Source organism: Martes martes, assembly GCF_963455335.1.
Source record: "Martes martes genome assembly, chromosome: 13".
NCBI classification, from domain to species: Eukaryota; Metazoa; Chordata; class Mammalia; order Carnivora; family Mustelidae; genus Martes; species Martes martes.
This window is the reverse complement of record NC_137901.1, coordinates 77457272-77482124: the sequence shown is the minus strand read 5'-3', so window position 1 is coordinate 77482124 and position 24853 is coordinate 77457272. Positions and strand designations below refer to the sequence as shown.

Sequence of the window (24853 nt, the reverse complement as noted above, 5' to 3'; positions counted from 1 at the left end):
TCCCCTCACACGCGTACTCTCTAAAAATAAATGAAATCTCAAAAAAAAAAAAAAATTTGTTCTACATCATTACCCATAGACAAATGCAAATTAAATCATGATGTGACACCACAGCACATGTCTGAGAAAGGACAAAATTAAAACAAAGAAATGTTTTTAAAAATATATAAAAATAGTGGTTCTTAACTTGACATGGGGTCACAGGTCTACTTGAGAATCTGACAGGAAGTCAGGCACTCTTCCAGAGAAAAAAGCACACAGAACCCCTCCGTGTTCCATTCCCACGGGTTCAGAGATCTCCCAGACACAGCCAGCTTGACAGCATATACTTCCAGGGTTCTCTGCTCACAGGCTGCCCCCACTCACCTTAATGAACAGGCTGGACAGTTTGGCGGGCAACTGTCCTCCTCCTGTCTCGATGTGATGCTTCATCAGGAAGCCCATGCCCCGAACCCCACTCACCGCAATGGGGATCTGTGGGGAGAGGAGAGAGGTGGCTGGGGTGGCCTCCTGCCCTTTCCTCAGAACAGCAGGGACAGGCTCTGTCCCATCCCCAGGAATCTCCAGGACCCCGGCCCCTCACACAAGCAACGCCCCCCCCAACATACAACTTCACATCCAAGACTCTTTGACAGCTCTCTTGCAGACAGGCTGCTCTGGCTAGGAGGCAGACAAAGCCTGTGTCACAGCTTTCCAGGAGTGGGGTTCAGAGACCTTCTGACCTAGAAAAAACCTCTAGATGCTCCCACCCAAACTCCTCATTGTTTACAGGTGATGGAACTAAGGCCCAAGGGGATCAAGTGGTGGCCCAAGGGTACAGAAAGTTACTGACAAAGGCAAAATTCAAACCCAGGCCTCTCACCATCCAGTCCGGGGTCGAGTCATCCCTGCAACCCCACGCCCCCTGCTACATCAACAAGGCTACAGCAGTGGAATTTGGGCTAGAGGAGGAGGAGGAGGATGGGTCTGGTTGCCCCTAAGCCTTACCCTGTCTGCCATGGCATTGCTGAGGATCATGTCCTGAACTTCACCGCTATACCTGCCCGCACAGAGTCTGCCGGGAGCCACATTCACAGCCACGGACAGCGCCAGGCTCCGCCCGTGCCGAACCATCCAGTCAATGCCGGACACGTCCGCTGAGTGGAAGGACACAACTGGATCAACCTGCACTTTACAGTGTGCCCCTACAACCCGTGAAGCCCCCAGGCCTCCCCCACCCGAGCCCGGCGGAAATCCCAGTCCACATTGCACCCGGGCCTCCCTGCCCGACATGGCAAGTTAAGGAGAGGTCTCTCTCAAGCTGCTCTGGACTCGCAGCTGTGTTCTCTGAGCAGAGGCACAAGGTGTTACAGGACCACTGGAAACTCCATTTTGCTTCAAGAGCTCAATTCTCCAGGAGACGCTAGCTGCCAGAAGGCCCTTCGGGGGTGGGGGGGTGGGGGTGGAGACAGGCCCTGCAGGAGGTCCCCGGTGTAGAGGAGGCCTACCCAGCAAGCACTGCTGAAGAACAGCGTTGAGCTCCTCTTCAGTCAGAAAGGCACACAGCTCACCCAGGCAGCCGGCCGAGGAGATGCGCGTATTGTCCTAACGGGGCACAGAAGCGAGTGAAAGGCAGCGTCAGCCGCACCACCAACTCCCAGGTCAGCGGGGCCAGCCACTCTGCCCAGGATGGAGGGCAGGGGAGGTGGCAGAACAAGACGATTCAGGAGCTTTAATCCCGTCCTCACTCCAGGCACTCAGTGCTCCTGCCGCCAGGGCGGGACTGCCATTCACGGCAGCCGCCCCTGGGTGTGGAGTGAACCGCCACACGCCCAGCACTCCGCTCAATTTTAGAAAACTCCAGTGTGTGTGCATATGGTAACCACCAGCATAACAGCAATAACAACCGTGTTTACGTAGCACCTTTCTTCTTAGAAAGTCAGAATGTTTTCCGTGTGTTCTCTCAAGTAGTCTCAACAGCCCTGGGAGGCAGGGAGGGGCACAGAGGGGGCGGCAGGCCCAGAGACCCTCTCTGAGCTCCTCTCCCCCCAGCGCTCCTCCCCTGCCAACCCTGTATGTCATGTTGTGTCCAGAGCGACACCCTGCTACCTCTCTACTGTGCTGGTGCCCTAGAGTCACCTCTATTATTTGGGTTTGTCCTAGGAAGTCAGAATGAAGCCACTAATCAACCCAAGGAAGACAAGTGAAAGCCGAGCATTTTCTGTCAAAATCAGCCAGATGCGGCCTGCTCCTTGCTGCTCCCTAGCCAGCGACCTATGGGAGAGTGAGGGAGCGGATTTTAAGTTATGTGCTATGTTATTAATAAGCACCAACCTGATGTGCCTCCCCCAAAACCAACCAACCAACCAACCAACCAGCCAATCAGGGCTAAGGGCCTGCTGAGAGCCTAATGCCAGGTTGGCACCCTGGGTGGCCCCCGCTGATCCAGGGGAAGCTCTGAGAAGGGGGAGAAATGGTCTGACCACAGTTTGGGCCTCTGAGCTCCAAGCAGAAGCCCAGGTGCCAAGCAAGACTAAAGCTGGCTCTCTCTGACGCCCACTCTCTCCAACAGGATCTATTTTAAGCTCCACTGTGGTGAAATGCAAATTGGCCTAAATACTAACTTTTGCTTACACTGGGCATGGCCCTGTAAAAATCCTGACAGACTGTGACCAAAGGAAGGCACAGTCTCCCATCTGCACCCCGAGAGAAGGCAGAGGCTCTAGTCAAAGAGCAGCAGCTGGGGATAGGGCCAGACTTCCAGAGCAGTGGTACACCCAGTGGGGCTGGCCCCACGTGCGCACACAACGAAACATGTGAACCGAAGGCCTCACTCCAGAGATTAGCCTCACAAATGTAAATTAAGCTGCACAGCAAAGGGCCCATCACCACTGGGTCAAAGAAGGAGAAAATTTTTACCCAGAGACCCAACCCACTACTAGACCTGCCTCAGCGTTGGGCAGCAAATGAGTATTTAACATACGCTTCCAGACTGGGGAAGGGAGGGCTGTGTGGATAGAACGAGACAGCACAGGAAGTCAGAGGGCTTGGATTCTGGCTCTGGCCCCACCCCTCACTAGGGTGCGGCCCCAGTCTCGCCCTCTCCAACAGGGCTAACACCTCCCAGCCTGTCCCAGACCCTAAAAAGCCAAATTCCTTAAGGGCCCTCACCATACCTGCTTCACCTCTGCGTGAAGACCCTTCGTCTCAGCCAGTATTTCCTGAACCAATAAATGAACCTCTTCATTTGACACATGGGGAAATGAGGGGCAAAGATGGAAAGTAGCTTGTTGAAAATGAGACAGCAAGTTAATGAAAAGTCCTGCCTTTCCTTACCGTGAAAACCTTACCTTCCTTATCTGTGAATCAGAGCCAACACCAACACCACCCGCCCCGTCTCCTTTACAACCGAATGCTTGGGAAACCATTCAGAGTGATGGGCACGTCGGGAATGATTATTACCACTGAGCAGTTGGCAGCTATACCTAGTTCTTCTAACACAAACCAGAGACGCCAACCAAAGCAAAGAGAAGGGGAACCAGCTGAGCCCACCAGCCCCGCTGCCCACCCGCAGCCGTACCTCGTCATGTCCCAGCATGCTCAGCAGGAGCGAGACAATGTTCTTCCGAATGGCCACATCCACTTTGGCCCCTGCTCCCTGAATCACAAACCTCAGGGCCTGCAGCATGGTGTCCCTACAGAACCAATGTATCCAACTTAAACCCTGGCTCTCCTTCACCACTGCTCCCGCCCACACACGCCCAGTCCGGCCCCGGGAGGCTTTGACAGCTGCCGGGCCTCCTCACGGCCAAGCACTGCCCCAGCGGCCCCTCACCTGACACCTGGGTCTTCCATGACACGGATTCCATTCAGCAGCTCGGTGAAGAGGGGGTCCACCTTGATGTGGATGGAGATGAGCTTCCCCAGTGCGTCAGCAGCCTTCAGGCGCACCCCCCGGTTGGAGTCCTGCAGAGCTTTGGTAAACGTGGTCTGCAGCTGGGGCAGGAAGGGCTTCAGGGCAATCCCAACCTGTTTGAGAGACCCACACAAGAAGCACAGCTGCGCTGGAGGCCAAGGCCACCACGCGCTACAGGCACAAAGCAATCATAAACCACCATGGGTGGAATCAGCTCCCGCACGCAGGCTGGGAATAGACATTCCATAAGACAGGACAGCCAGCATGGACAGGTTCTGCTCAGTCCCATTTTCAGCATCTTTCACTGAACTGGAGGAGCAGGAAGAGGACCACCAGCACTGCCACCACCTCCTCCAAGGGAGCCACTGGTTGGCTTAAGGGGAGACTAGTCCACATGGACAAGTGACCTGAAACCTCCATCTCCGAATGCATGAGAGAGTGGGGCTGGGGCACCTGGGCAGCTCAGTCGGTTAAGTGACTGACTCTTGGTTTCAGCTCAGGTTGTGATCTCATGGGTCATGAGACTGAGCCCTGCATCAGGCTCTGCACCTGGCACGGAGTCTGCTTGGGACTCTCTCCTTCTGCCCATACCCCCCATCTCTCTTTAAAATAAATAAATCTTAAAAAATAAAAGAGGGGCACCCGAGTGGCTCAGTCCATTAAGTGTCTGCCTTCGGCTCAGGTCATGATCTCGGGGTCCTGGGACTGAGCCCTGTATCAGGCTCCCTGCTCAGGGAGGAATCTGCTTGTCCCTCTCCCTTTGCCCCTCCCCCTGCTCATGCTCTCTTTCTCTCACTTGCTCTCAAATAAATAAATAATCTTTAAAAAAAAAAAAAAGGAAAGAAAGAAAGAGCAGGACAGGATGATGGCTGTCAGCCCTACCGAAATCCTATTCCAGTGCTAAGACGGGACAATGAACTAGGTATAGAAGGGCAGGTGCCGTCTTCTGAGCAGTCGATACATGGGCTGACATAGAGACCTCAGGACAATCTTATGAAACAAATGATCTCAGCAAGTCACCCCTAACAAGACTGAAGATTTACTTATCGTTAAACGGGAAAATCAAAGCAGCTGTTTGGAGGTGTGGAAATACTGGGGTTGGGGGCTGTGGGCTGCTGGGAGGCACACTATGGAGTGAAGCCAATAAATCAGAGGTAGGAACCATCTGGCCATGGATGACATCGACTCATGGCCGGAGGGACAAAGTCTGTGAGGAAAGGGCTCCATTTGTACACAGAGTTATAAAACACCACAGAAGAGAAAAGCACAGGGGCACCTGGGTGGCTCAGTTGGTTAAGCATCGATGGTGATTTCGGCTCAGGTCATGTGATCAAGCCCTGCATCAAGGCTCCGTGCTGACCACGGAGCCTGCTTGAGATTCCCTCTGCCCCTCCCCCTGCTTATGAGTGTGCTCTCTCTCTCTCAAATAAATAAAATCTTTAAAAAAAAAAAAGCACAGAACACAGGTGAAAATGATACTTAATTTTTAAAAAAAGACCCATCTTCTATAGAGTAAGGGTGATGCTCACAATGTCATGTTTTATCTGGAAAGTTGCTCCCCACACCTTCCCCTCAAAAGGGGTGAGGGAGAGAAAAGTACAAATTTTAAGCTTGCTTTTGTTTCCAAACCTCAAGTAAGAATTTAAAAAAAAAATCTGGGGCACCTGGGTGGCTCAGTGGATTAAGCCTCTGCCTTCAGCTCAGGTTATGGTCTCAGGGTCCTGGGGTCGAGCCCCGAATCAGGCTCTCTGTTCAGCAGGGAGCCTGCTTCCCCCTCTCTCTGCCTGCCTCTCTATCTATTTGTGATCTCCCTCTCTGTCAAATAAATAAATAAAATCTTTTAAAAAATAAAAATAAAAATAAAAATTTTTAAAAATCCATTTTTATAACAACAAATCTTGGCTCTGTTTCTAATTTTTTTACATCTAAAGGGCTTAATAATTGCCCCATGAACTATCAGAAACGGTTAATGTGCTGGCTCTTTGCTTCTTTTTTTTTTTTTTTTTTTTTTTTTTTTTTTTTTTTTAAAGATTTTATTTATTTATTTGACAGACAGAGATCACAAGTAGGCAGAGAGGCAGGCAGAGAGGAGGAAGCAGGCTCCCTGCCGAGCAGAGAGCCCGATGCGAGGCTTGATCCCAGGACCTTGGGATCATGACCTGAGCCGAAGGCAGAGGCTTTAACCCACTGAGCCACCCAGGCGCCCCTGGCTCTTTGCTTCTTATACTTTTCCCAGAGACTTAAGTTGTTCCAGCTGTGCCAAACTTCCCTCTCGTTCCTCATCAGACCCTCCGCATCCCTCTTTATGAGGCAGCAACAGAGAACAGAAGCATATTTAAACAACGTGTACTCTCGTATTTACGCAGCCCTGGATTTTTTCCTTTGAACCAACAGTTCTTCAAAAAACAGCAAGGAGCACTAGTGCACAGCACTCAAAAGCTGTCAGGCATCGAGCCCAATGGCTCGTCCTCTAAGCCTCACACTGCGCAGCGCTGCATGTGGCAGGCAGGGGCAGCACTCCCAAATCACAGGTAAGGAGACAGGTGAGGAGGTTCCTGGACTCTCCCAAGGTCATTCCGGCCACACAACTACTAAGTGGTGGACCTGGAATTGACCAGTGTGTAGAGTGAGTCTAGTGCCCAGCGTCTCAATTCCCTCTGCCACGCTGTTCCTCTGTCATGAGCTGTCACCATGCTGCCACCAAGACACCGACTGGCAGACAGATCTGTTCTCTAAGACCCAAATGGACTGAGAGATGAACGCATCAGTGGCTCACCTTGGCCAGCAAGAGGCTGAGTGTCTCAAGCAGGGCTGCCTTCACGTTCCAGCTGAACCGGTCCCCCAGGATGCGGATCAAAGGCCCAGTGATGCTGACCACGGAGGGTCTCAGGGCATCAGCTGAGGTCAGGCGGATCACCAAACCTAAAGCTTTAGCTGCTTCCTCTTTCTGTTCTGGGCTGCCGGTCAGGACGCCCTCCCGCAACACTGGAAGGATGGAGGTTACCCCCTGACAAGAGAAGCGCATGTGAGAGTCAAATCTCAAAGTCACTGGGCTCAGGTGTCTCCTGTGCAAAGCACGGCCCTCCTGTCAGCCATCCTCTCTGCGACTCCATGAGAGAGACTGGTTCAGGTGCCACGGTCCCAGCATGAGAGGGGCTGGGGAACGGCCCTGACTAGGCAGTGATGAAAAGAGAAGAGCTCTGGAAGGCCCATCATACAAAGGTACACGTCCTGTCACCTCTGTGACTCACGTGCTCTGGCTGAGGTGGCCTCCCCAGTTTAAACTGAAGGCGGCACAGACACCGTCCTCTTACGGCCACCATGGGGAAGAAACACGCTTCTGTGAAGGGGTCGAACAGCACCCGGCATTGAGGGTGCAGGCAGAGGAAAGCCATGTGCCTGCAGTCCCCCGCACGGGGCCATGGCTCACCTTCTTAGGGAGGCAGAAGCCTGGCACATGCTCGCCTTTGCTCTCGTTCCCTATGAGGCGGATTTCTTTGTGCAGTTCTTCAATTAGCGCCAGCTGGTTGCCAGCATCGAGTTTCTGTGGGAAGCCAGGAAAGAGCAGAGAGGATATCAGGGCTCTAAGTACAGCCCTCCCAAGACGGCTTCAGAATAATACCGAAGGGCGAGGGGCGTGGGCGGGAATTTAAGAAAGTCTGGCCACGCATGGCAACGCTGCTGCTGCCTAACAGGTACGTCGTGGGCTATTTTAAGGGTCTAGTCTTCTGGGCGTCTGGACTGGTCTATACTCAAAAGCCGGCTCGGCAGTCTGCAGCCTCCTCACCTTGGTGATGGCATTCAGGGCATCCCAGCTCTCCTCCAGAACCACCGGACTGGAGTCGTTGAAGAGGCGGATCAGGCCGGAGACCAGGCTCCGCAGGTGGCTGGTGTAGTCAGCCTTCGAGCGCGAACAGTAGATGTTGAGGATGATGGCAGCAGCCTGCCTCATGCCCACCTCAGGGCTTCGGGTGGCTTCCAGCAGATCCTCGATGATGATCCGGTGCCCAGTGTCATCCTCTACGGAGAGGATCACGGCCTGACAGTTGGCCATCTCCTGAAACCACAGGGGATGTCCAGGCTGAGCACAGCTCCTCTGGGGCAGGCCAGGATGGCTGGAAGAAGGCTGCCAGGGGTCAACATGCCGCTCACCAGCTGCTCGTCCGGAGTCCCGAGCTTCTCCTTCAGGGCCAACATGACCGCCGGGAGGATCACTCCAAGGTGACGGGTCAAGGCATCACCGGCCACAGACGAAAGGAAAGCCAGCACACGGGTGTTGACAGGTGGAGTCGTCAGCTGCGGAACGATGAACGTCAGTTCAGTGACTGCTGCCCTGTGCTGGCGGCTGCACCAGGCTCCAGGGGATCCTATCGCTGCTGTTCCAAGCAGTGTCTGCTCTGGGGGCCCCCTGCACCCACACCAGCCTCCCCCAGCTTCCGAGCTCGGAAAAGGTCTCCAGAGCAGGCTGAGGAATGATCACGTGGCTGAGGTTCCTGGGCCAAGGGGGCCGGCCACAGGGGGGATTTACCTTGGGCACGAGGTAAGGGAGCACCACACGACTCTTGATGGCCATAACCTGCTTCAGACCATCCAGGGCAAATTCCGACACTTCCTCATCATCCTGCAGAAGGGCATCGGGGGCAACGCTGAGCAGCCGGCTCCTGGCACCACCTCAGCTGTCTAGACCAACCACCGCCAACTTGCTTCACCACTTTCTTCCCTCCCTTCCCACTGCACCCACACTGACTGTCGGAGGAGAAGCACAGAGCCAAATCTGAGCCTGCCGCACCCACTCCCTCGGGGGCCTGTACCGGGGCTGCGTTGGCAGAATGAGCCCCCCGCGTTTTGCTTCCACAAAGACAGTAAAAGCCAAACTGGTAGGTGCGTGGCAGATCCACTCACCAGCTGCTTCAGTAAAAACGGGAGAATGTCCTCCAGAGCCTGGTGGCCGATGGTGGAGTGCAGCTGCTCGAAGGTCTTGGCCGCGGCCTCTCTGACCTCCTCCAGCGGGTCACACAGAGCCTTCCTCGCTGTGGGTACGAGGGACTCGGAGAAGTACAGCACCTGCAACAGCACCCGCGCCGTGTATCTGAGGCAGCAGAAGCAGCGAAGAGGAGGAAGCCAGCGAAGTGGGGGGGGTGGACGAGGACCCCCGGCCCAGCCAAGCCACCACCAACCCCCTTGGCTTGACTTTTAACTTAGTGATTCTGTGAAAATGAGCAAGTATCAAACAGCAGAGAGGATATGCAGCCTACAACTGAGGAGCCTGATTTTTTAGGTGAGTTCTCCGGAGACTCTCCATCTCCCACAGGAGCTCCTTCCCACGGCAAGGCTCTACGCGGCGTGACCCCTCTCCCCAATTCCCTCCGCTCATCCTCTTGGAAAACTCCAAGTCCTTCGAGACTCAAAACACTCGTTCCTCGGTGACATCTTAGGGGTTACCACGGGGCTAATGATAGCTCTGCTCCCTTTGGAACTAGTCGTCCCAACCCCCCACCCACCCACCGGAGGCAAAGCCCACTAGGAATCAGAGGACCGATTATGTATCAGCCTCACTGGCAGCAAGGTCTCAGCCTTTGAGGGGACTCAGTAACTATTCAATGAATCACAGCTCTAGTTGGGGACTTTTGTATTTTTTGCCAAAAGCAAACGTAAACTCCCAAATGTAATACTTTTACTGATACATGCTGATACGGGGGAAGGCGCCAGGAACTCAGAGGAGGATGCTCACTCAGGCTAAGCAACTGGCCACGTGCTTCCGATTCTGACCCGTCAGCTACTTCCCAGCTTTTATGCCAACTGAGAGCCCTACGCCTGCTCCATCATTTCCCGGGGTGTTCCGAGGATCACCTTCAGAAAGTAAGCTCAGGGCAAGGATCGCCAGCCCCCTGAATGTGGCTGCTGTGGGACAGTATCACTGCTGGAAATGACACACTTCTACCCACCGGGTACTTAAATTCATCTGCTCCACTCCTCGTGAGAGTGCGGGCAGCCCTCCCGCTCCTGCAGCCACAGCACATGCGTGCGTGCACAGCCTCCCTTCCCCGCCAAGGACACTATATAGTTTAACTGAACTTTAGCAGTGACACAAAAGGGGATTAATCTGGAGCGGCAGCAGGAGCAGTGAGAAAAAGATCATCTCCAATTTCCACAGGCCACGCAAGGCCTCCACATTGCTTCATTCTTAGCCTGGGAAACCGACAAGGAAACTCCAGTCCAGCCCTGCTGCCAGCAACACCCTCCAGAGTGAGGCCTGCAACATGTCCCCGAGGATGAAGTGTCCCTAGCTTCTCCCCTAACCTGCCCCCAGCCCTGCACATCAGGTCACCTCTGGGACCCTTAAAAAACACTCACAGCGTCCCGGCTGGTGGACTTCATGATCTCGCTCAGCCCAATGCACACGCCCTGCCTCTCGTCGCTCTTCTGAGACCTCAGGCCTTCCTCCAGGATGGGGATGATCTCGGGCAGGATTTTCTCCCCTAACTTCCGGACGAGATCGCCCAATGTCCTTGCTGCAATCTGTCAGCAGAGATCAAGCCAGGACATCAATTCCCTGCAAACCCCAGGGTACCCGGAAGGCAGCTCCAGAGTGAGGGTCCTGGAACCTCCTGCACTTGATCCGAGTCACTGACTGAACTTCTCCAAATGCTCTTAGCCCTTAAGAGCCGCCTGGGGGCTTGTAAAACACACAAAAATACAATTACTTCTTTGTGTCACACACACCTAGGCAATCTAAAACAAGAGGTAGCACCGTATATATGAACAGGAAACTCATCATAGGATGTCTGGACAGGAGCCAGTTTCCCTGAATTGATAACCAGAGCCTAGAAGTCACTTAACCCGGCACTGTTGCCCAAGGGGAGCTGAACTGGGCACAAATGCTTTTAAGGAAAAAAAACCCACCTTCCCTGAGGCCTCATGCAAACCCTTTTTTAGAGCCAAATACGCAGTTTGCTTGCCAGGGACGGGGGTTGGGACTGGGCCAAAGGGGCCTGGCAGAAGCAATCATGAGTCTGGGCTGGGCCCGTCATCCCAACTATGGAACCACCTGGCCTTCTAGACCCAGCAGCCCCCGCCCAGCCTCTACTGCTGGCCTCTGCACATCCTGCCCTTGCATCTAAAGCCCTCTTTCCCTAGTGTGGAATAGGCTTTCATCACTACCTCGCCCGGTTAGTGCTGACCCATCTTCTGACCTCAAGCATCATTTCTTCTGAGCAGCTTCCCCCACCCCTCCCAGCTGGTCAAAGGCCCGTTACCTGCATCTGCGGGGCCCACGCAGCATTTACTATAGCTGCGTTTACATCTGCTTGTGTGATGGATGATCTGATAAACACCCATCTCCTCCACCAGAGTGTAGCTCACGAGGATGAGGGTAGGGCTGCCTTCCTTCCCCATCATATCCCCAGGTTTTAGGCCCTACTTCAGCACATAGTAGATGCTTAATCTTTGTGTTGGGAAAACTAATAAAAGAAAACCTCCTTTAGAATGGAGTCAGGAGGGGTGCCAGGGTGGTACAGTCTGTTAGGCGTCTGACTCTTGGTTTAGGCTCAGATGCTGATCTCAGGGTCGTGAGATGGAGCCCCCAGCTGGCTCCGCACTGAGTGCAAAGTCTGCTGAAGTTTCTCTCTCCCCCTCCCTCTGCTCCTCCCCCCATGCGCTTATACGTGTGCACTCTCTCTCAAATAAATAAATAAAACTTAACAACAATAAAAAATATATATATATATATATACACGCACATACACATATACACATAAAAAGGGAATCAGGAGGCCAGAACAGGGCACTCCCACACCCTAGCACTCTTCATCAACTGCAGACTCAACAAGAAAAGATAAACCTTGCAGACCAAACAGGAAGAAACATATTTTACTGGCCCAGCAGGATGAAGGAAGATTATCTCCTGCCCCAGCAACAGCCCAGCCAATGAGAGACCATCACAACTCAGTCACTGAACAGCCACTATACTTCAAACTCCCAGTTACCTCCAACAGACTTTTTGTTTACAACAGTCCTCCTGAAGGCCCCCTTCCCTCTATAAAAGAATGTTCCACTCCTTTGTTCCCGCAGTTGCCTATAGTTTTGTCACGGCTTACGTGTCCCAGCCTGCAATTCTCTGCTATTCCTGAATAAATCCACCTTGCAGGCAAAATATCTGTTTTCTTTCTAAGGATAATCACTGAATGACTATGTAAATAAATAAATATTCTCCTCTTAGACAGGGGGCCCTACGCATCCTAGCCTCTGACGCTGGGTCAGAAGCAAGGTCCAGAAACTTACGGTTCTCTTATCTGCACACGTGCTGGCCAAGAAACCCAGCAGCAGCCCAAAGAGAGTGGGCAGGATCTCACGCAAGGTGCGGGGGGTATTAGAGACCACAATCTTCCAGACATGCAAAGATGCCTGCCGCACAACCAGCTGGGTGTCTGAGCGGCCCATGTACAGCCCTGCCAACACTCGGTTCCGTCGGTCTACGCCCAGGGCAGTGATGATAGCCTGCAGCAGGGGAAAGAAGGGAGAACACGGGGTGATGAAGCCTCCACAGCACGAGTGCCGGGGCACATGCCTTCCAGCAGCAAGGACGGAAAACCAACTCAAGGCACATACCTTATTGGACTGCGCAGTTCCAAAGTTATCGTCTTCGGAGGCAGTTTCTGTGGTCATCTTCCCAGTGACCCCGGAGATGTGGAACAGGAGATCCCCAAGCAGCTGAACAGAGCTGAACCTGAGGAGGATGCCAAAAACAGAGTTGCATAGCCGTAAGGGGCGGTCTCGGGGCCCAAGCGAGCACTGGGCACAAAAGACGCTGGAAGGAAGTGTACCCGAGATTCACGGTGGTTATCATGGAATGAGCGAAGGTACAGGCGATCTTCATTTCCTCACACTGCCCCCCATTACCTTGTTCTCAAGTTTCCTATTAATGAACATGTATTATTTTAGTAATGGGAAAAATCAACATTAAAAAAAAGCCATATATGAACATTTCTATAAGAAAGGAAGAGGGAGAGTACGGAAAGAAGCATTAACAGGGAACCAAGACTGCTGACCATCAGAACTGGACACATAAGGAGAGGCCTAGAAGGACAAAGTTTATTTCTCTTCAAATTACTTCAGGTTTCTTATTTTTAACGACCATAAAAATCAAAGTTCTATTCAAAGCAAAGATTCAAAAAACACAGAAAACACAAAGAAAGTGAGTGTAAACGATCACCCCAACTCCCAAGACCAAGGCAGCCTCCCTGATACACTGGTGACACTCTGCACACACAGCCATCAAGAGGCACACACGCACTCCCACCCAATGTGGGAAGCGGGCCTGCATCATTCCGTCAGCACCGGGTGAGGCACTTTCCGTGTCAGCTAATGTAGTCCTCTCACGCCATTTTCTGTAATGGCTGAATAAAACCTCACCATGGGGACGGGCTGGCTTTTTTAAAAATCAACTTCCGATTTTTTGAATGATGACATACACTGCAACAAACATCTTCAACATGTCTTTTTAAGCGCTTGACCAAATTTGTCCTTGGAATCAATGCCCAGAAGTCGAATTTCCAGATTAAAAAGCATTCATGTTTAAAATTCTAATATAAACTGAAGGACTACATAAAGAGAACTTTTCAAGAGAATGAGGACAGACACTGCTACGCAAAGGTTAAGAGCATTGAGAGACTTCTTGGCCGCATTCTACTTCTCATTTCTCAGAGTTCCCCAAACACGAAGCCACTGGGTCTTTCCACCCAAGTTCTCACCTTATTCTCCAGAGATCATCGAAGAGGCCTTGCTCCAGCTGGGGCAGCAGCAGGGCGATGGCCGTCTCGGCATACATGGAGATGACCCGCTGGCCTGCACGCAGGGCAGTGTCACGCACAAACTCGTTCTCATCAGCGAGAGCCTGCGCACAGAGGCTGGGTCACCCAGGGCTGCTGGCCCCAAGGCACCAGGCCCAAAGGAAATGGGACCTCCTGAACAGCAGGATGAGGATTCTTGCCACCCAGTCCCCACTGGCAGAGAGCCCTGCCTCCAAGGACAGCATGTGCATCCTCCCCCACTCCCTAATGCTACCCTCAGCCTGGTCTCTGGTGCTTACTTTGAGGACACAGGGGATGATGGGCCCCACGTAAGGAGTGAACTTGTCCCCGAAGGTGATGGGCAGGTAGTTGAACATCATAATATAGCCATCTCGGACGTGGGGTGCAATGTCCACTTTGCTGGCTGTAGCCACGATTTCTGGCATCAGCTTCTCCAACTTCTCCACTCCCAAGCCAGCCATGACCTCGGCCAACCCTGCCACAAAAGGATAGAATTAACCCCTTGGATTGGAGGGCCCCTAGATAGCATTCCTGGTCTGGCCCCTGGGCCTGCTGGGTCCTCACCTTGCGCAGCCCCCGAGCGATCCACGGAGCTCTGCTCATAGGTCAGCGTCTCCATCAGCCATGGCAGCAAGTCCTCAAAGCACGACTCCCCCATGCCCTTCACCATGGCCCCCAGAGCCTTTGCAGACACTGTCCGCACCTGTCAGGGAACCGAGAGCCAGGATGGGAGGAGTGGCAGCATCTCAAAACTAGGTGCTCAAGCGGGAGCAGGGAGAGGACCATGGGGTCTCCTTCCCTCTCCTGGACAGACGCAAAAGCATCTTATAAGGAATTCTCAGGAACCAATCTTCTGAGGCATGTACTAAAATAATGAGTTCCTGCCCCCTTTCTCCTCCCAGGCTCACCTCAGGTACAGGGTCCAGAAGAGATGCTTTCAGGCCAGGTGTCACGCTTGGCAGGTAAGGAGCCAAGTCCTGCAACAACACAAAAGGTGACTTGGGTGGAGGCCCAGCTCCTGCTTCCTCAGGACTGGTTCTGCCATGGACCCTGACCTCACCATTCTGCTGACAAGGAGAGCTCAGCAGGCTGCTCAGAGAGCCAGCAGGGAAGGTCACCTGGCCAGGAACCCCCATGATTGGCTCCCTGGAGACCGCAGGTGACTGCTGGGAAACCTACGAGGGCCTGGAGGCCCACCCTCAAAGGTCGAAAGAACCCCCAGCTAGAGTTCAATGCTCTTCCTCCTCTTGCCCTTGTCCCAGGACTAAGGCCTGCCCAGCCTCTGGAATCTAGGAAATTATTTCTGGTTACTTCCTTTCAGAACAACGTTATCATCTTCCCATTCTTTACTCTAAAAGGTTTATTATGTCTCTTGGGATAGCATTCAGCTTTAAGACACAGTTTTAAATATAGAAAAAGCCTTATGTTCACTGCAGCATCATTTAAAATAGCAGAAAACCTTGGACAGTATAGGACCGATAACAGGATTATATAAGTTATGGTATATAAACTTGTTGGAATATGAAAGAACTATTAAACACCAGTTTTGTGAACAGCTCACTGTAACTTAAAAATAAGCTGACGTTCAGGAATATAATTTCATAAATGCAATAAAAAACATTAGCAATAATTAACTGTTTTTTGTTTTTTTTTCTTTTTAAGAAAGAGAGACAAGTAGGCAGAGACACAGGCAGAGGGAGAGGGAGAAGCAGGCTCCCCGCTGAGCAGAGAGCCCGATGCGGGGCTCGATCCCCCATCTCAGAGACCAATGACCTGAGCCGAAGGCAGAGGCCCCAACCCACTGAGCCACCCAGGTGCCCCTAATTAACTGTTTTAATGTTGGAGTACGGTGGATAAGATTAGCTGTTCTACCAATTGTCCCATTTCCTAAATTCTCGAGGATCGACATGATTTGCCTGCTCTATCTCTTATGCCCAGAGCTTCAGCAAGCAAAGCATGGCTGTGGGAGACCACGAGCTCGCACATGCAAGCCCCGGGGAGTACATAAACAAACAAAGTAAATCTCCCAAACGAGGCTAATTTTCTCTAATTTGTAGGCTTACAGAAGCAAATGCTTGTGACAAGAGAACTACAAGCAATCAAAACAGCAGCCACATTGCCAAGACAGGGCAAGGCGGGGCCTTTCCTCCCCTCAGTCTGTGAGAGGGCCCAGGCAGGGCCTCATCAGGGGGCTGAGCTTGAACTTGAACAACTGTGCTCTGCAAGATGCCCAGAAAGCCTAGATCTCTAACCTCCACCGCAAACCGGTCTTCTTCCCCTAAACATAAGCAGGGATCAAAAGCATACAGCCATCCTGTGTCTACTGTGTGCAGGACTCTATGCCCTAAACCAGGATCTACTGGTCTGTCCTACACCAGCCCCAGTTGGGTTGCTACCTTCTGGTCTGTCAGGGAGTACATGTTGCCAATAATCTGGGCTGCCATCTTCCGCGTGTCCGTGGAACGGTCCTGGAAGGCTCTCTGAACAATGGGCATGATGAGGGCCAGGGACGGAGCATCAATGAAGTGGACAAACTTGGTATCCAGCAGGGTCTGCAAGCACTTCTGGGTCTTCCTGGAGGGGTCCGTCAGGGCATCCAGCAGGACTGGGGCAATGGCTGCGTGTCCAAACAAGAAAAGGGCTGGTTCACACGAGTCTCAGGCATGGCAAAGCCTCTGGGTCCCCTTAGAACTACAAAGGGACACAAGAAAAGGGGGGTCCAGGGAGACCTCTCCTCGGAGCCCACAAGTCACCGGCTATGGAAACCAGCCTGCTTGCAAAGAGCAATCGTTGCTCCACGAGGAAGAAGGTGGCAGCCATCACCCCTCTGCACGGCACAGCCTGACCTGGCAGGAAAACAGGGGGCGACCTTCCATGGGCACTGAGGGGCAGCCGCAGGGCTGGGCGTCCATGAGAGCACTGCTTGGGCCCTGTCTGCCTCCTTATTGAAGCGGTAGCCCAGGGTGGTTTTGCAAAACAACTGCTTTGAGACACCAAAGGCCAATGAGCCAGTGGTGAAGCACACCATGCTCAGAGCAGTTCAGCCCCGATAGAGCAAGCTCTCCACATCAGCTCCTTCAGCCCAGCAAAAGGACTGCCAAGAGAAACACCTGGCTTCTCTCTTCCACAAGCCCAGGGAGTTCAGCCACTCGAAAGATCCATGCTACTCAACAATTTAAAATCGAAACAAAAAGCAAACAAACAAACAAAAAACTAATAACCCAAGTAAAAAATGGGACAGAAGATTTTGACAATTCTCCAAAAAAGATGTGCAAATGGCCAATAAGCCCATGAAAAGACTTTCAACATCGTTAGTCATTAGGGAAATGCAAACCAAAACGAGAATGAGATGCCACTTCACACCCATGGGGGCAGGGGGCGCTGTAACCAAAAAGACAGTAACAGTGTCAGCAGCAGGAACTCTCACACGCTACTGCTGGGAATGCCAAATGATCCAGCCGCTTTGGCAAACAGTCTAGCAGTGCCTCAGAAAGACAGTTACCATACCATGAGCCAGCAATTTCCTTTCCCAGGGATCTAACCAGGACACCTGAACACGTCTACAAAGAAAACCACCTTGTATACAAGTGTTCATAGTAGCATTATTCTGAACAGCCAGTACGCAGAAACAGCCCAAACATTCATCAACAGATGACCTGGCAAACAAACTGTGGTCTATCTATACGATGGATTATTGAGCCATAAAAAGAAACAGACCACTGACCCATGCTACAGTATGAACCTTGAGAGCATGAAGCTAGCCACAAATGATCCCACCACATGAAGCATCCCCAACAGGCAAGCCCAAAGAAACAGAAGCAGAGTAGTGGCTATCAGGGCCCAGAGGTAGGGAAGGGAATGAAGAGTGAATGCTAACAGGTAGGGGGTGAGGAAAATGCCCTGGAACTAGACAGTGGTGATGTTTATGTAATTTTGTGACTATACAAAAAAAAAAAAAAAAAAACACTGAATTCTATAAATTTTTAAGTGATTTTAACATTATGCAAATCATATCTCAATTAAAAAAAAAAAAAAAAAAAGACCCACCCACACTGGATTCCCAAAAACAAAAGCACTTCTCTTCATCTAATAGAGACTGAGACTGAGACTGCTCCTAGCCCAATCCCCAGGGCTGCTGGACACTGTGAAAAACAATAAAACCCAAGGATAACTGCTCTCCCCTTGAAAAACAAAACACACAAATAAGAAACATTGTTTTCTGGATGAAAAAAAAAGTCTGGTAACACCTTGGCTGAACTACACTGAACAAGTACCTATATTCCACAATGAAGCTTAACACTTAACAAGTGACATGTTGGGTGGCGTGGCTGCTGGGTTTTGTTTCTAGAAATCAACCTCCTGCCATCACTCCATCAAGAACCACACTAAATGGGGCACCTGGGTGGCTCAGTGGGTTAAAGCCTCTGCCTTCAACTCAGGTCGTGATTCCAGGGTTCTGGGATCGAGCCCCGCATCGGGCTCTCTGCTCGGTGGGGAGCCTGCTTCCTCCTCTCTCTCTGCCTACTTGTGATCTCTGCTGTCAAATAAATAAATAAAATCTTTAAAAAAAAAAAAAAAAAAAGAACCACACTAAAGAGCACAATCAAGGGAGATAACCCTTCCCTAAGCTTTCCCTATATCACATGTCTTCTGGAATGAGACAGAATAGGAAGTTCCCAAAGAATGAATGACGCTGATGTGGGCCAGAGCATGTCATTCAATTCTGTTGACCTTGGGGCTCCGCTTAGTGCACAGGGCTCTCTCAGAGTCAGGCTGCTTCTGACTCAGTTTCCCTCTCTGTGCAGTCAATGAGGACTGCTCTAGATCAGTGGCAAAACTGATTGCTTCCAAACTACTTCCCAGTAATTATCCTAGAAAAAGGGCTTTCCAGAATTTAGAGATTATTTCAACGTGAATATATCTGTCCTCAGAGGACAAAAGTCTTTGCTCAATGCACGTTCCCCGCAGTGTCCAGGGATGGGAGGAGGAGCCAGGGCCAGGGCCCTCATGGGAGAAGTGTACCCAGGATCTCTGGATTCCTGATGACGGAGCCGATCTGCCTCAGCGCCTGCTGTCCAGCCTTCTGCACTTTGACGTGGGAGTCGGTGAGCACCTCTGTAAGCTTGGGCACGATGTTGGGCAGGCAGGATGACAGCTGCTTGGGAGCACAGTATGCCATTGCCCCGAGCAGCTCCACCGACCCTGCAGACAGCAAACACAGGCCCAGCATGGAGTCACTGAGGACAGGCCAGGGAGCCACTTGTGCTGGCTCCCCGGGCAAGGGACAACCAGCCTGCCCCTCTGCAGACTGTGCTAAAGCAGTCCCCAGGAAGAGGATGGGGGTCGGGGGGCTCTAGCAGAGTGAGCACAGCGCTCCTGAGGCCTGCTGAGCCATGGCATTCTGGGGGTGATACAAGGTGATGTGGGGAAAACAGGCAAGACCAGGATGGGGGAAGACCTGGTTGAGCCCTGGCAGTGACCCAAGGCCAATTCATTGAATTTCTCTGCCCTAGTTTCTTTATCTATATATGAAAAAACTCGTATCTCTGATTTCTCCAACTGCAGGGTGGAACCTGAAGGACTGAGGGGGACGGAGGCCCTTCAAGGGCCCTAAGTCTTGACCCCGCTCAAACCAGAACAGCTCTGCTTGAATCTGTTTTGCATATTAGGATGCCAGAGAATATTTTATTTTTTAAAAAAAGGGCTTAATGGGGGGAAAAAAGCTTTAAAGTCATAGAAGTTGCCACAAACTAACTTTAAAGCTCTGGGGCATCCTCACTTAGGGCTATGGCTCCCGCCAGAGGCCTGTTCTTTGCACGAAAACACACAAATAACTGAAGGACTGAGCTGCCTGATGGCTCCGAGGGGCTTGTCCTTGTCCGTGGGCTGGAGAGCACACACACATGGGATAAGATCCCTGGATGGCTCCCTGGATCCCTGCAATGGCCGTCTTCAGAAAAGGAGGCTGGGACAGAGACACCGAAAGGGAGCAGTCTTACCAGCTTTGGTCCTCCAGGATTCCTCCTCCAGGGCAGCCAGCAAGGAAGGGAGCACCAGCTTCACCCCGTGAGCACTCAGGTTGCTCATCACAGCCTTGGCACAATCATCTGCAGCCTCAAGGGAGGAGAAAAGGCGTTCAGGGGCCTCCTTGTCCAAGCAGGGATCAAGGCCTGTTGCTACTCTGAACATTCCTCCTGCCGAGCAACACTTACTGGGGGTCTCCTGTGTCAGACCCTGTGCCAGGGCCTACAGACACAACTGAGGAGAGCTTCTCCTCTCAGAGAGTTGCAAATGCTTTACTGGGAATCAGAGGAGTCCATCCCAGTAACCAGTGCCAAGGTACAGGCAGGGGGTTCCAGCAGGCGGCCCTTCTACCCCTTCGGCACCCGGAGCCGAGATGCATAGCCAGGGGCAACCTCACTGGTGGCGAGCCCATGTGCAGCCTCAGGACTTACCTCACGCACATACTGGTTCCCATCCCCGAAGCACAGCAGCAGATGGGGCAGCACATGAACCACATACGGCTCGAAGAGCTTCCCCAGCATGGTGCAGAGCATCTCGAAGGCAAAGAGGGCTCCTGGGGGAGAAGGTGGGACAGCTGGAAAGACTGTGCCCTGGAGGCAGCCACAGGACCACCTCCCTGCCATCGCCTCACCCTATGGAAACACTCAAGGCAGTTGTGGGACTACAGTGACTGCCCCATAAGGGAGCAGCACCCTCTACCTCCCTGACAGCGTAGATATGGTTGAGCAGGAAGGAAGAGAGAACAGGGCAGTGTTGTCACTTCCGGGCACTAACAGCTAGTGAGGCCAATTCTCTCTCAGCTGACAGTTTCTACGCTGAGTGAGAAATGAGAAAGTGCAGGCCACACCAGCAAGGACAGGATGGAATGCGTTACCCAATCTGCTCCCTCCACAGCACACACACAAACACCCGGCCTTCAGCGGGGAAGGAAAGGCCCGATTCCTTCCTCTGGCAGCTGTGGGGACTGACTTCCCACCCCAGGTAGCCCCAAGCTCAGACACTCACCCTCTCGCCGGCGGAAGTTCTTCTTGTCCTGGATGGCATCGGTCAGCGCAGCCATCATCTCCTGCTGCTTTAGCGAGAGGATGCCCAGGCCCTTCACCAGGCCTGCCAGTCCGTAGGCAGCCCCTTTGCGCTCTGCGTACTTGTCTGACTCCAGCAGCTGCTGCATGAGCCTCTGGATCATCCCTCCCGCGTCCTCTTTGATGGCTGGTACGAGAGGTGGCAAGCAGCTGGCCACGGATTCCTGGACCTGCAGGAGAGGCCTGCCTCGTCAGTGCCGTGGCTCACCCACTGCCGGTTCCTGGGGGCTGCCACAGCCATACGCAGCGCCTCACCGCCAGATGTCCCCCCAGCCCCATCCCAGCCACTGACTGTCAGATCACACAGGGCGTCAGACAAGCAAACAGTGATACATGGCTGTGGATGATACAGGCTCTGTCAGGGTGTACACTACATCTGTGAGGACTAGTCAGGTGAGAGAAAACGCCAGGAAGACCCACTCACATAGAAAGATCTAGAGAGAAGTGCATTACTGCGCCTTCTTAAAAATGGCCCAAGTAGGGGCGCCTGGGTGGCTCAGTGGGTTAAGCCTCTGCCTTCAGCTCAGGTCATGATCTCAGGGTCCTGGGATCGAACCTCGCATCGGGCTCTCTGCTCAGTGGGGAGCCTGCTTCCCCCTCTCTCTCGCCTGCCTCTCTGCTTACTTATGATCTCTCTAATAAATAAATAAAATCTTTAAAAAGAAAAAGAAATGGCCCAAGTGTCTCAGTTTTCTAACTTGTCAGAGGCACAGGGAATTCAGCCTTGCCTTACAGGGCCAGGCCCAAACCAAGTAGCTCTGCCTTCTAGCCACAGCTCATTAAGACCAATGAGAGAGTACAGCAAAGGAGCTTTCAAATTTATTTGACCAGTTTTGTAAACCTGCATTTGACACACTCTAGGTGATCCAAAATGCAAGTCACTTTGGGAGGGAAGAAGGGTGAAGTACATGTATGTTTTTCCAAAAAGAAAACAATACTCCTTGCACCATGGCTTGGAGACTGCAGTAAAAGGCCCCTAGAGTGTGTAAGAAATGCAAAGAGGATCAGGGAAAGCTCAGCAGAGGGAGCCATCTTTTTTACATCTTGGTATCCCCAGTGCTGGGCTTATACTAAGTTCAAAAAAAGACTATTAGTAAATGAGTACAAAAAATGAAAATATCTAGAAAATCTATTGGAACAAAGTAACTCCCTCTCAGGATACTCTTCACTACAAACCAGGCTGGCCTGAGACAGAGGATGACTCCTTGCAAGGAAGTAGGCCTTCTGGGCCCTGATCCCCAACTTGGCCCTAGTACCCCGCCGCACACCCACAGTGGGTCCCAATCTCCCAGCTGGCTTGTGGGCCCTCGGCCAAGAGACGGGTACCTGCTGGGAGGGGGTTGAGAGGGCGGTGATGAGCTTGGCAACAATGGGCTTCACTTTGGGGTCGCTCTTGTCCAGGTGCTTGGCCAGAGAGCCCATGAGGACCACCACACTCTGCCGCACGGCATCATAGCTGGCATCGTTGGGCGCGTTCTTTAGGAACTCCTCGAACACCGGCAGCAGCGAGTTGACATTCTCCTGGAAAGCCAAGCCCACCCAGAGCCTCACGTCAACCCTGCTAGCTGCATCTGGACATGACCGTCTCTGCCCTGAGGACTGAGCCCGAGTTTGGCTTCAAGACCGCATCCTGACAAGGCAGCCAGCAATGCCAGCGTGTTTCCCAGTTTCCTGGCAGGAATGCAGCAAACTCAAAAGAATTTAACACCCTTTGGGGGTTCTTTTGGCTCAAAAGAAAGAGAAATGAAATTTTCCATGGGTGCCAGAACCCCGCCAGATCTCCTGGTGCTCAGCCTCCCTGTGTCACACTGCTCAGCCCTGTCTCCTGCCCAGGCCCAGCCCGCTCCCTGCCCCCTCCACTGGCTGAGACGGCTCACCTTCCCGTGGGCGTTGAGCGTCGCGAGGGCTGCATCTAACATACACTTCCGGACATCTGGGTTTCGGTCGTTGAGAGCATCAGGGACAAAAAACTGGAAGAGGGGCTTCACCTGAGAGCTGTCCAAACACTGGGAGAGCTTGTTCAGGGCCAAAGCCAAGCCACACCTGGGAAGAAGGGGGAGCGTGTCAGGGGGCAAGGGCTGGTCAGGGGCCTCCTCTGCGGCTGGACTCTATCCCGGCATGCCACAAGGGAAGAGAGCTTGCAGCAGCTCCCTCTGGGGTGCAGAGCACAGCGTGGAGCCCACTGCCTGGTGCTTACCCAGCAGTCTACACAATAGTCTCAACAAACCGTTTCTCAAATGGAGACCTGCCATCCGCCCAGAGTTTACCTCCTACGGGGTGACCCTGGCCAGGGACCAGCTCTGCCTCTGTTTCCCCACGTGAGTGCAATGCCTACCCTTCTACCTCCAGAGCAGGCTACGGGAGGGGAGAGGTAAAAGAATCAAATGTGAAGGTGTTTGGAAATAAATCTACACTACAAAGGTGCTTCTATCCTTTTCAGCTACAGAACAGTAAAAAGGTCCCCAGGGACCTCTGAGGAAACAGGCTGGGAGGAAAGGAGACAACTGCCCCAAAGTCACTCAGCTAGCCCAGGAGGAGCCAAGAGTTGAACTCAGGTCTTTCCGACTCGGAGGGAGGTCTTTCCCTTTCCCCCCACTGTATCATGACTCCACGCTACCTCCTCTCGGCACCCAGCCCAGCCAGCCTGCGGTATCTCGAAAGCTCCGAGTGCAACAAGACTGGGATGGCTGTTATACCTGGCCTCCCACTGATCTGGAGGAGATTCGGAGATGACTCGTCCCAAGGCATCCAGCACTGGGGGTGGCCGCTGCAACAGAGAGGCTGATAAATGCGCTGCAGTGACAAAGGCACCCCAAGCAGGGCAAGCCAGCCAGCCAGCTGGGAGGTGGGATATCAGTCACAGCCACCCTGGGCCACAGTGAGCTCCAAGACTCCTGTCCGGAACAAGTCTGAGGCCGAGCGGAGTCCAACCCAGCCTCCCCTGGCCCGGCCCACAGCAGGGTGCACAGGCCACTCACATAGAGTTTCTCCTGGTAGATCTCCATGAGTCTGCCCATAACCTCTGCCGCCTGCCGCTGGTACCGAGCCACAGCTTGGGAGAGGGCTTCGGCCCCGGCCTGCCTCACAGCTGCCTCATGATAGATGACATCGTCAATTAGCAAGGAGCAGAGGTCTGGCTGCAGATCTAGCCCCATCATCGACCAGAGCCTGTAGCAGACCAAAGGCAGGGACTAGTCAGACAAGGATCTTCAGCACCTGCCCCACCAAACCCGAGCACCCAGCCCTTCTCTTGCTGTAGGCTGAGCACTCTGGGTCTAGTTTTTTCATAAGGGGAGAGACAAGAGAGTAGGAAAAAAAAAAAAAAGAAACAAAAAATAATTTTCTGGGGGTCCTCACCTCTCAGCCAGCTTCCGGATCTCCTCCTCCTTGTCAAACTTGACCACCCAGAGCCTCCGCAGAAGGTTCAGGCCATTCTTCTCGTCGGTGTCAGGCGCTGGCAATACCATGTGGAGTTCCATCAGCCCCTGAGAGGGGGTAGGATGGGACCGAGTGAGGCTTGACTTTTTGCAAGAGCTTCTGATCTGCCTGTGCACCTCCCTCTAAGGCTACACCATCCAAGACCTAGCCACCAGCTGCATGCGGGGCTTCAGAGTTAAGTCAATTAAAATGAACTCTAGGTTCCTCAGTCACACCAGCCACATTTTAAGCGCTGGACAGCCACACACGTTGGCTCGTGGCTCCCACACTGGACAGCACAGATATAAAATACTCCCATCCCTGCACAAAGCACCACTGGACAGCACGACCAGTGCTAGGGAGAGCCTCACGTCAGCTCAACTTGTTAGCTGCTCTGGCTCTTCACACAGCTTTTCCTTTGGGAGATGATGGGCAAATGGGAGTGGAATCCTTTTTAACATAGAATCTAAAAACTTAACTCTCAATGTGCAGGACAAAACTTTAGAAAAGGGACATTCCCTTTGTCTATCCTGGAGAATCTGCCACACTGCCATTGCTTCCCATATTTTGCCAAGAGCCACTGAAAACTGTCACAGATTGATAACAAGGGGCTATAGACCAGCATT

At 52.6% G+C, this 24853-nt stretch overlaps 1 protein-coding gene across 1 annotated transcript in view; it reads right to left on the bottom strand.

Moving 5' to 3' along the window:
- GCN1 (GCN1 activator of EIF2AK4) overlaps positions 1 to 24853 on the bottom strand; it is a gene marked incomplete at its 5' end in the record, with an annotated part of 60191 nt that overhangs the window by 3572 nt on the left and 31766 nt on the right. Inside the window, 28 exons of the mRNA XM_080822281.1 lie at positions 367 to 474; positions 988 to 1136; positions 1488 to 1584; positions 3560 to 3674; positions 3815 to 4008; positions 6672 to 6902; positions 7326 to 7439; positions 7683 to 7952; positions 8048 to 8191; positions 8424 to 8516; positions 8798 to 8959; positions 10250 to 10414; positions 12176 to 12391; positions 12503 to 12620; positions 13645 to 13787; positions 13983 to 14179; positions 14269 to 14407; positions 14613 to 14681; positions 16101 to 16321; positions 18727 to 18906; positions 19704 to 19818; positions 20160 to 20281; positions 20734 to 20980; positions 22137 to 22331; positions 22688 to 22853; positions 23507 to 23577; positions 23789 to 23978; positions 24168 to 24295. Of these exons, the coding sequence (XP_080678407.1) occupies positions 367 to 474; positions 988 to 1136; positions 1488 to 1584; positions 3560 to 3674; positions 3815 to 4008; positions 6672 to 6902; positions 7326 to 7439; positions 7683 to 7952; positions 8048 to 8191; positions 8424 to 8516; positions 8798 to 8959; positions 10250 to 10414; positions 12176 to 12391; positions 12503 to 12620; positions 13645 to 13787; positions 13983 to 14179; positions 14269 to 14407; positions 14613 to 14681; positions 16101 to 16321; positions 18727 to 18906; positions 19704 to 19818; positions 20160 to 20281; positions 20734 to 20980; positions 22137 to 22331; positions 22688 to 22853; positions 23507 to 23577; positions 23789 to 23978; positions 24168 to 24295 (4359 nt within the window). The remainder of the gene's footprint in view (positions 1 to 366; positions 475 to 987; positions 1137 to 1487; positions 1585 to 3559; positions 3675 to 3814; positions 4009 to 6671; positions 6903 to 7325; positions 7440 to 7682; positions 7953 to 8047; positions 8192 to 8423; positions 8517 to 8797; positions 8960 to 10249; positions 10415 to 12175; positions 12392 to 12502; positions 12621 to 13644; positions 13788 to 13982; positions 14180 to 14268; positions 14408 to 14612; positions 14682 to 16100; positions 16322 to 18726; positions 18907 to 19703; positions 19819 to 20159; positions 20282 to 20733; positions 20981 to 22136; positions 22332 to 22687; positions 22854 to 23506; positions 23578 to 23788; positions 23979 to 24167; positions 24296 to 24853) is intronic.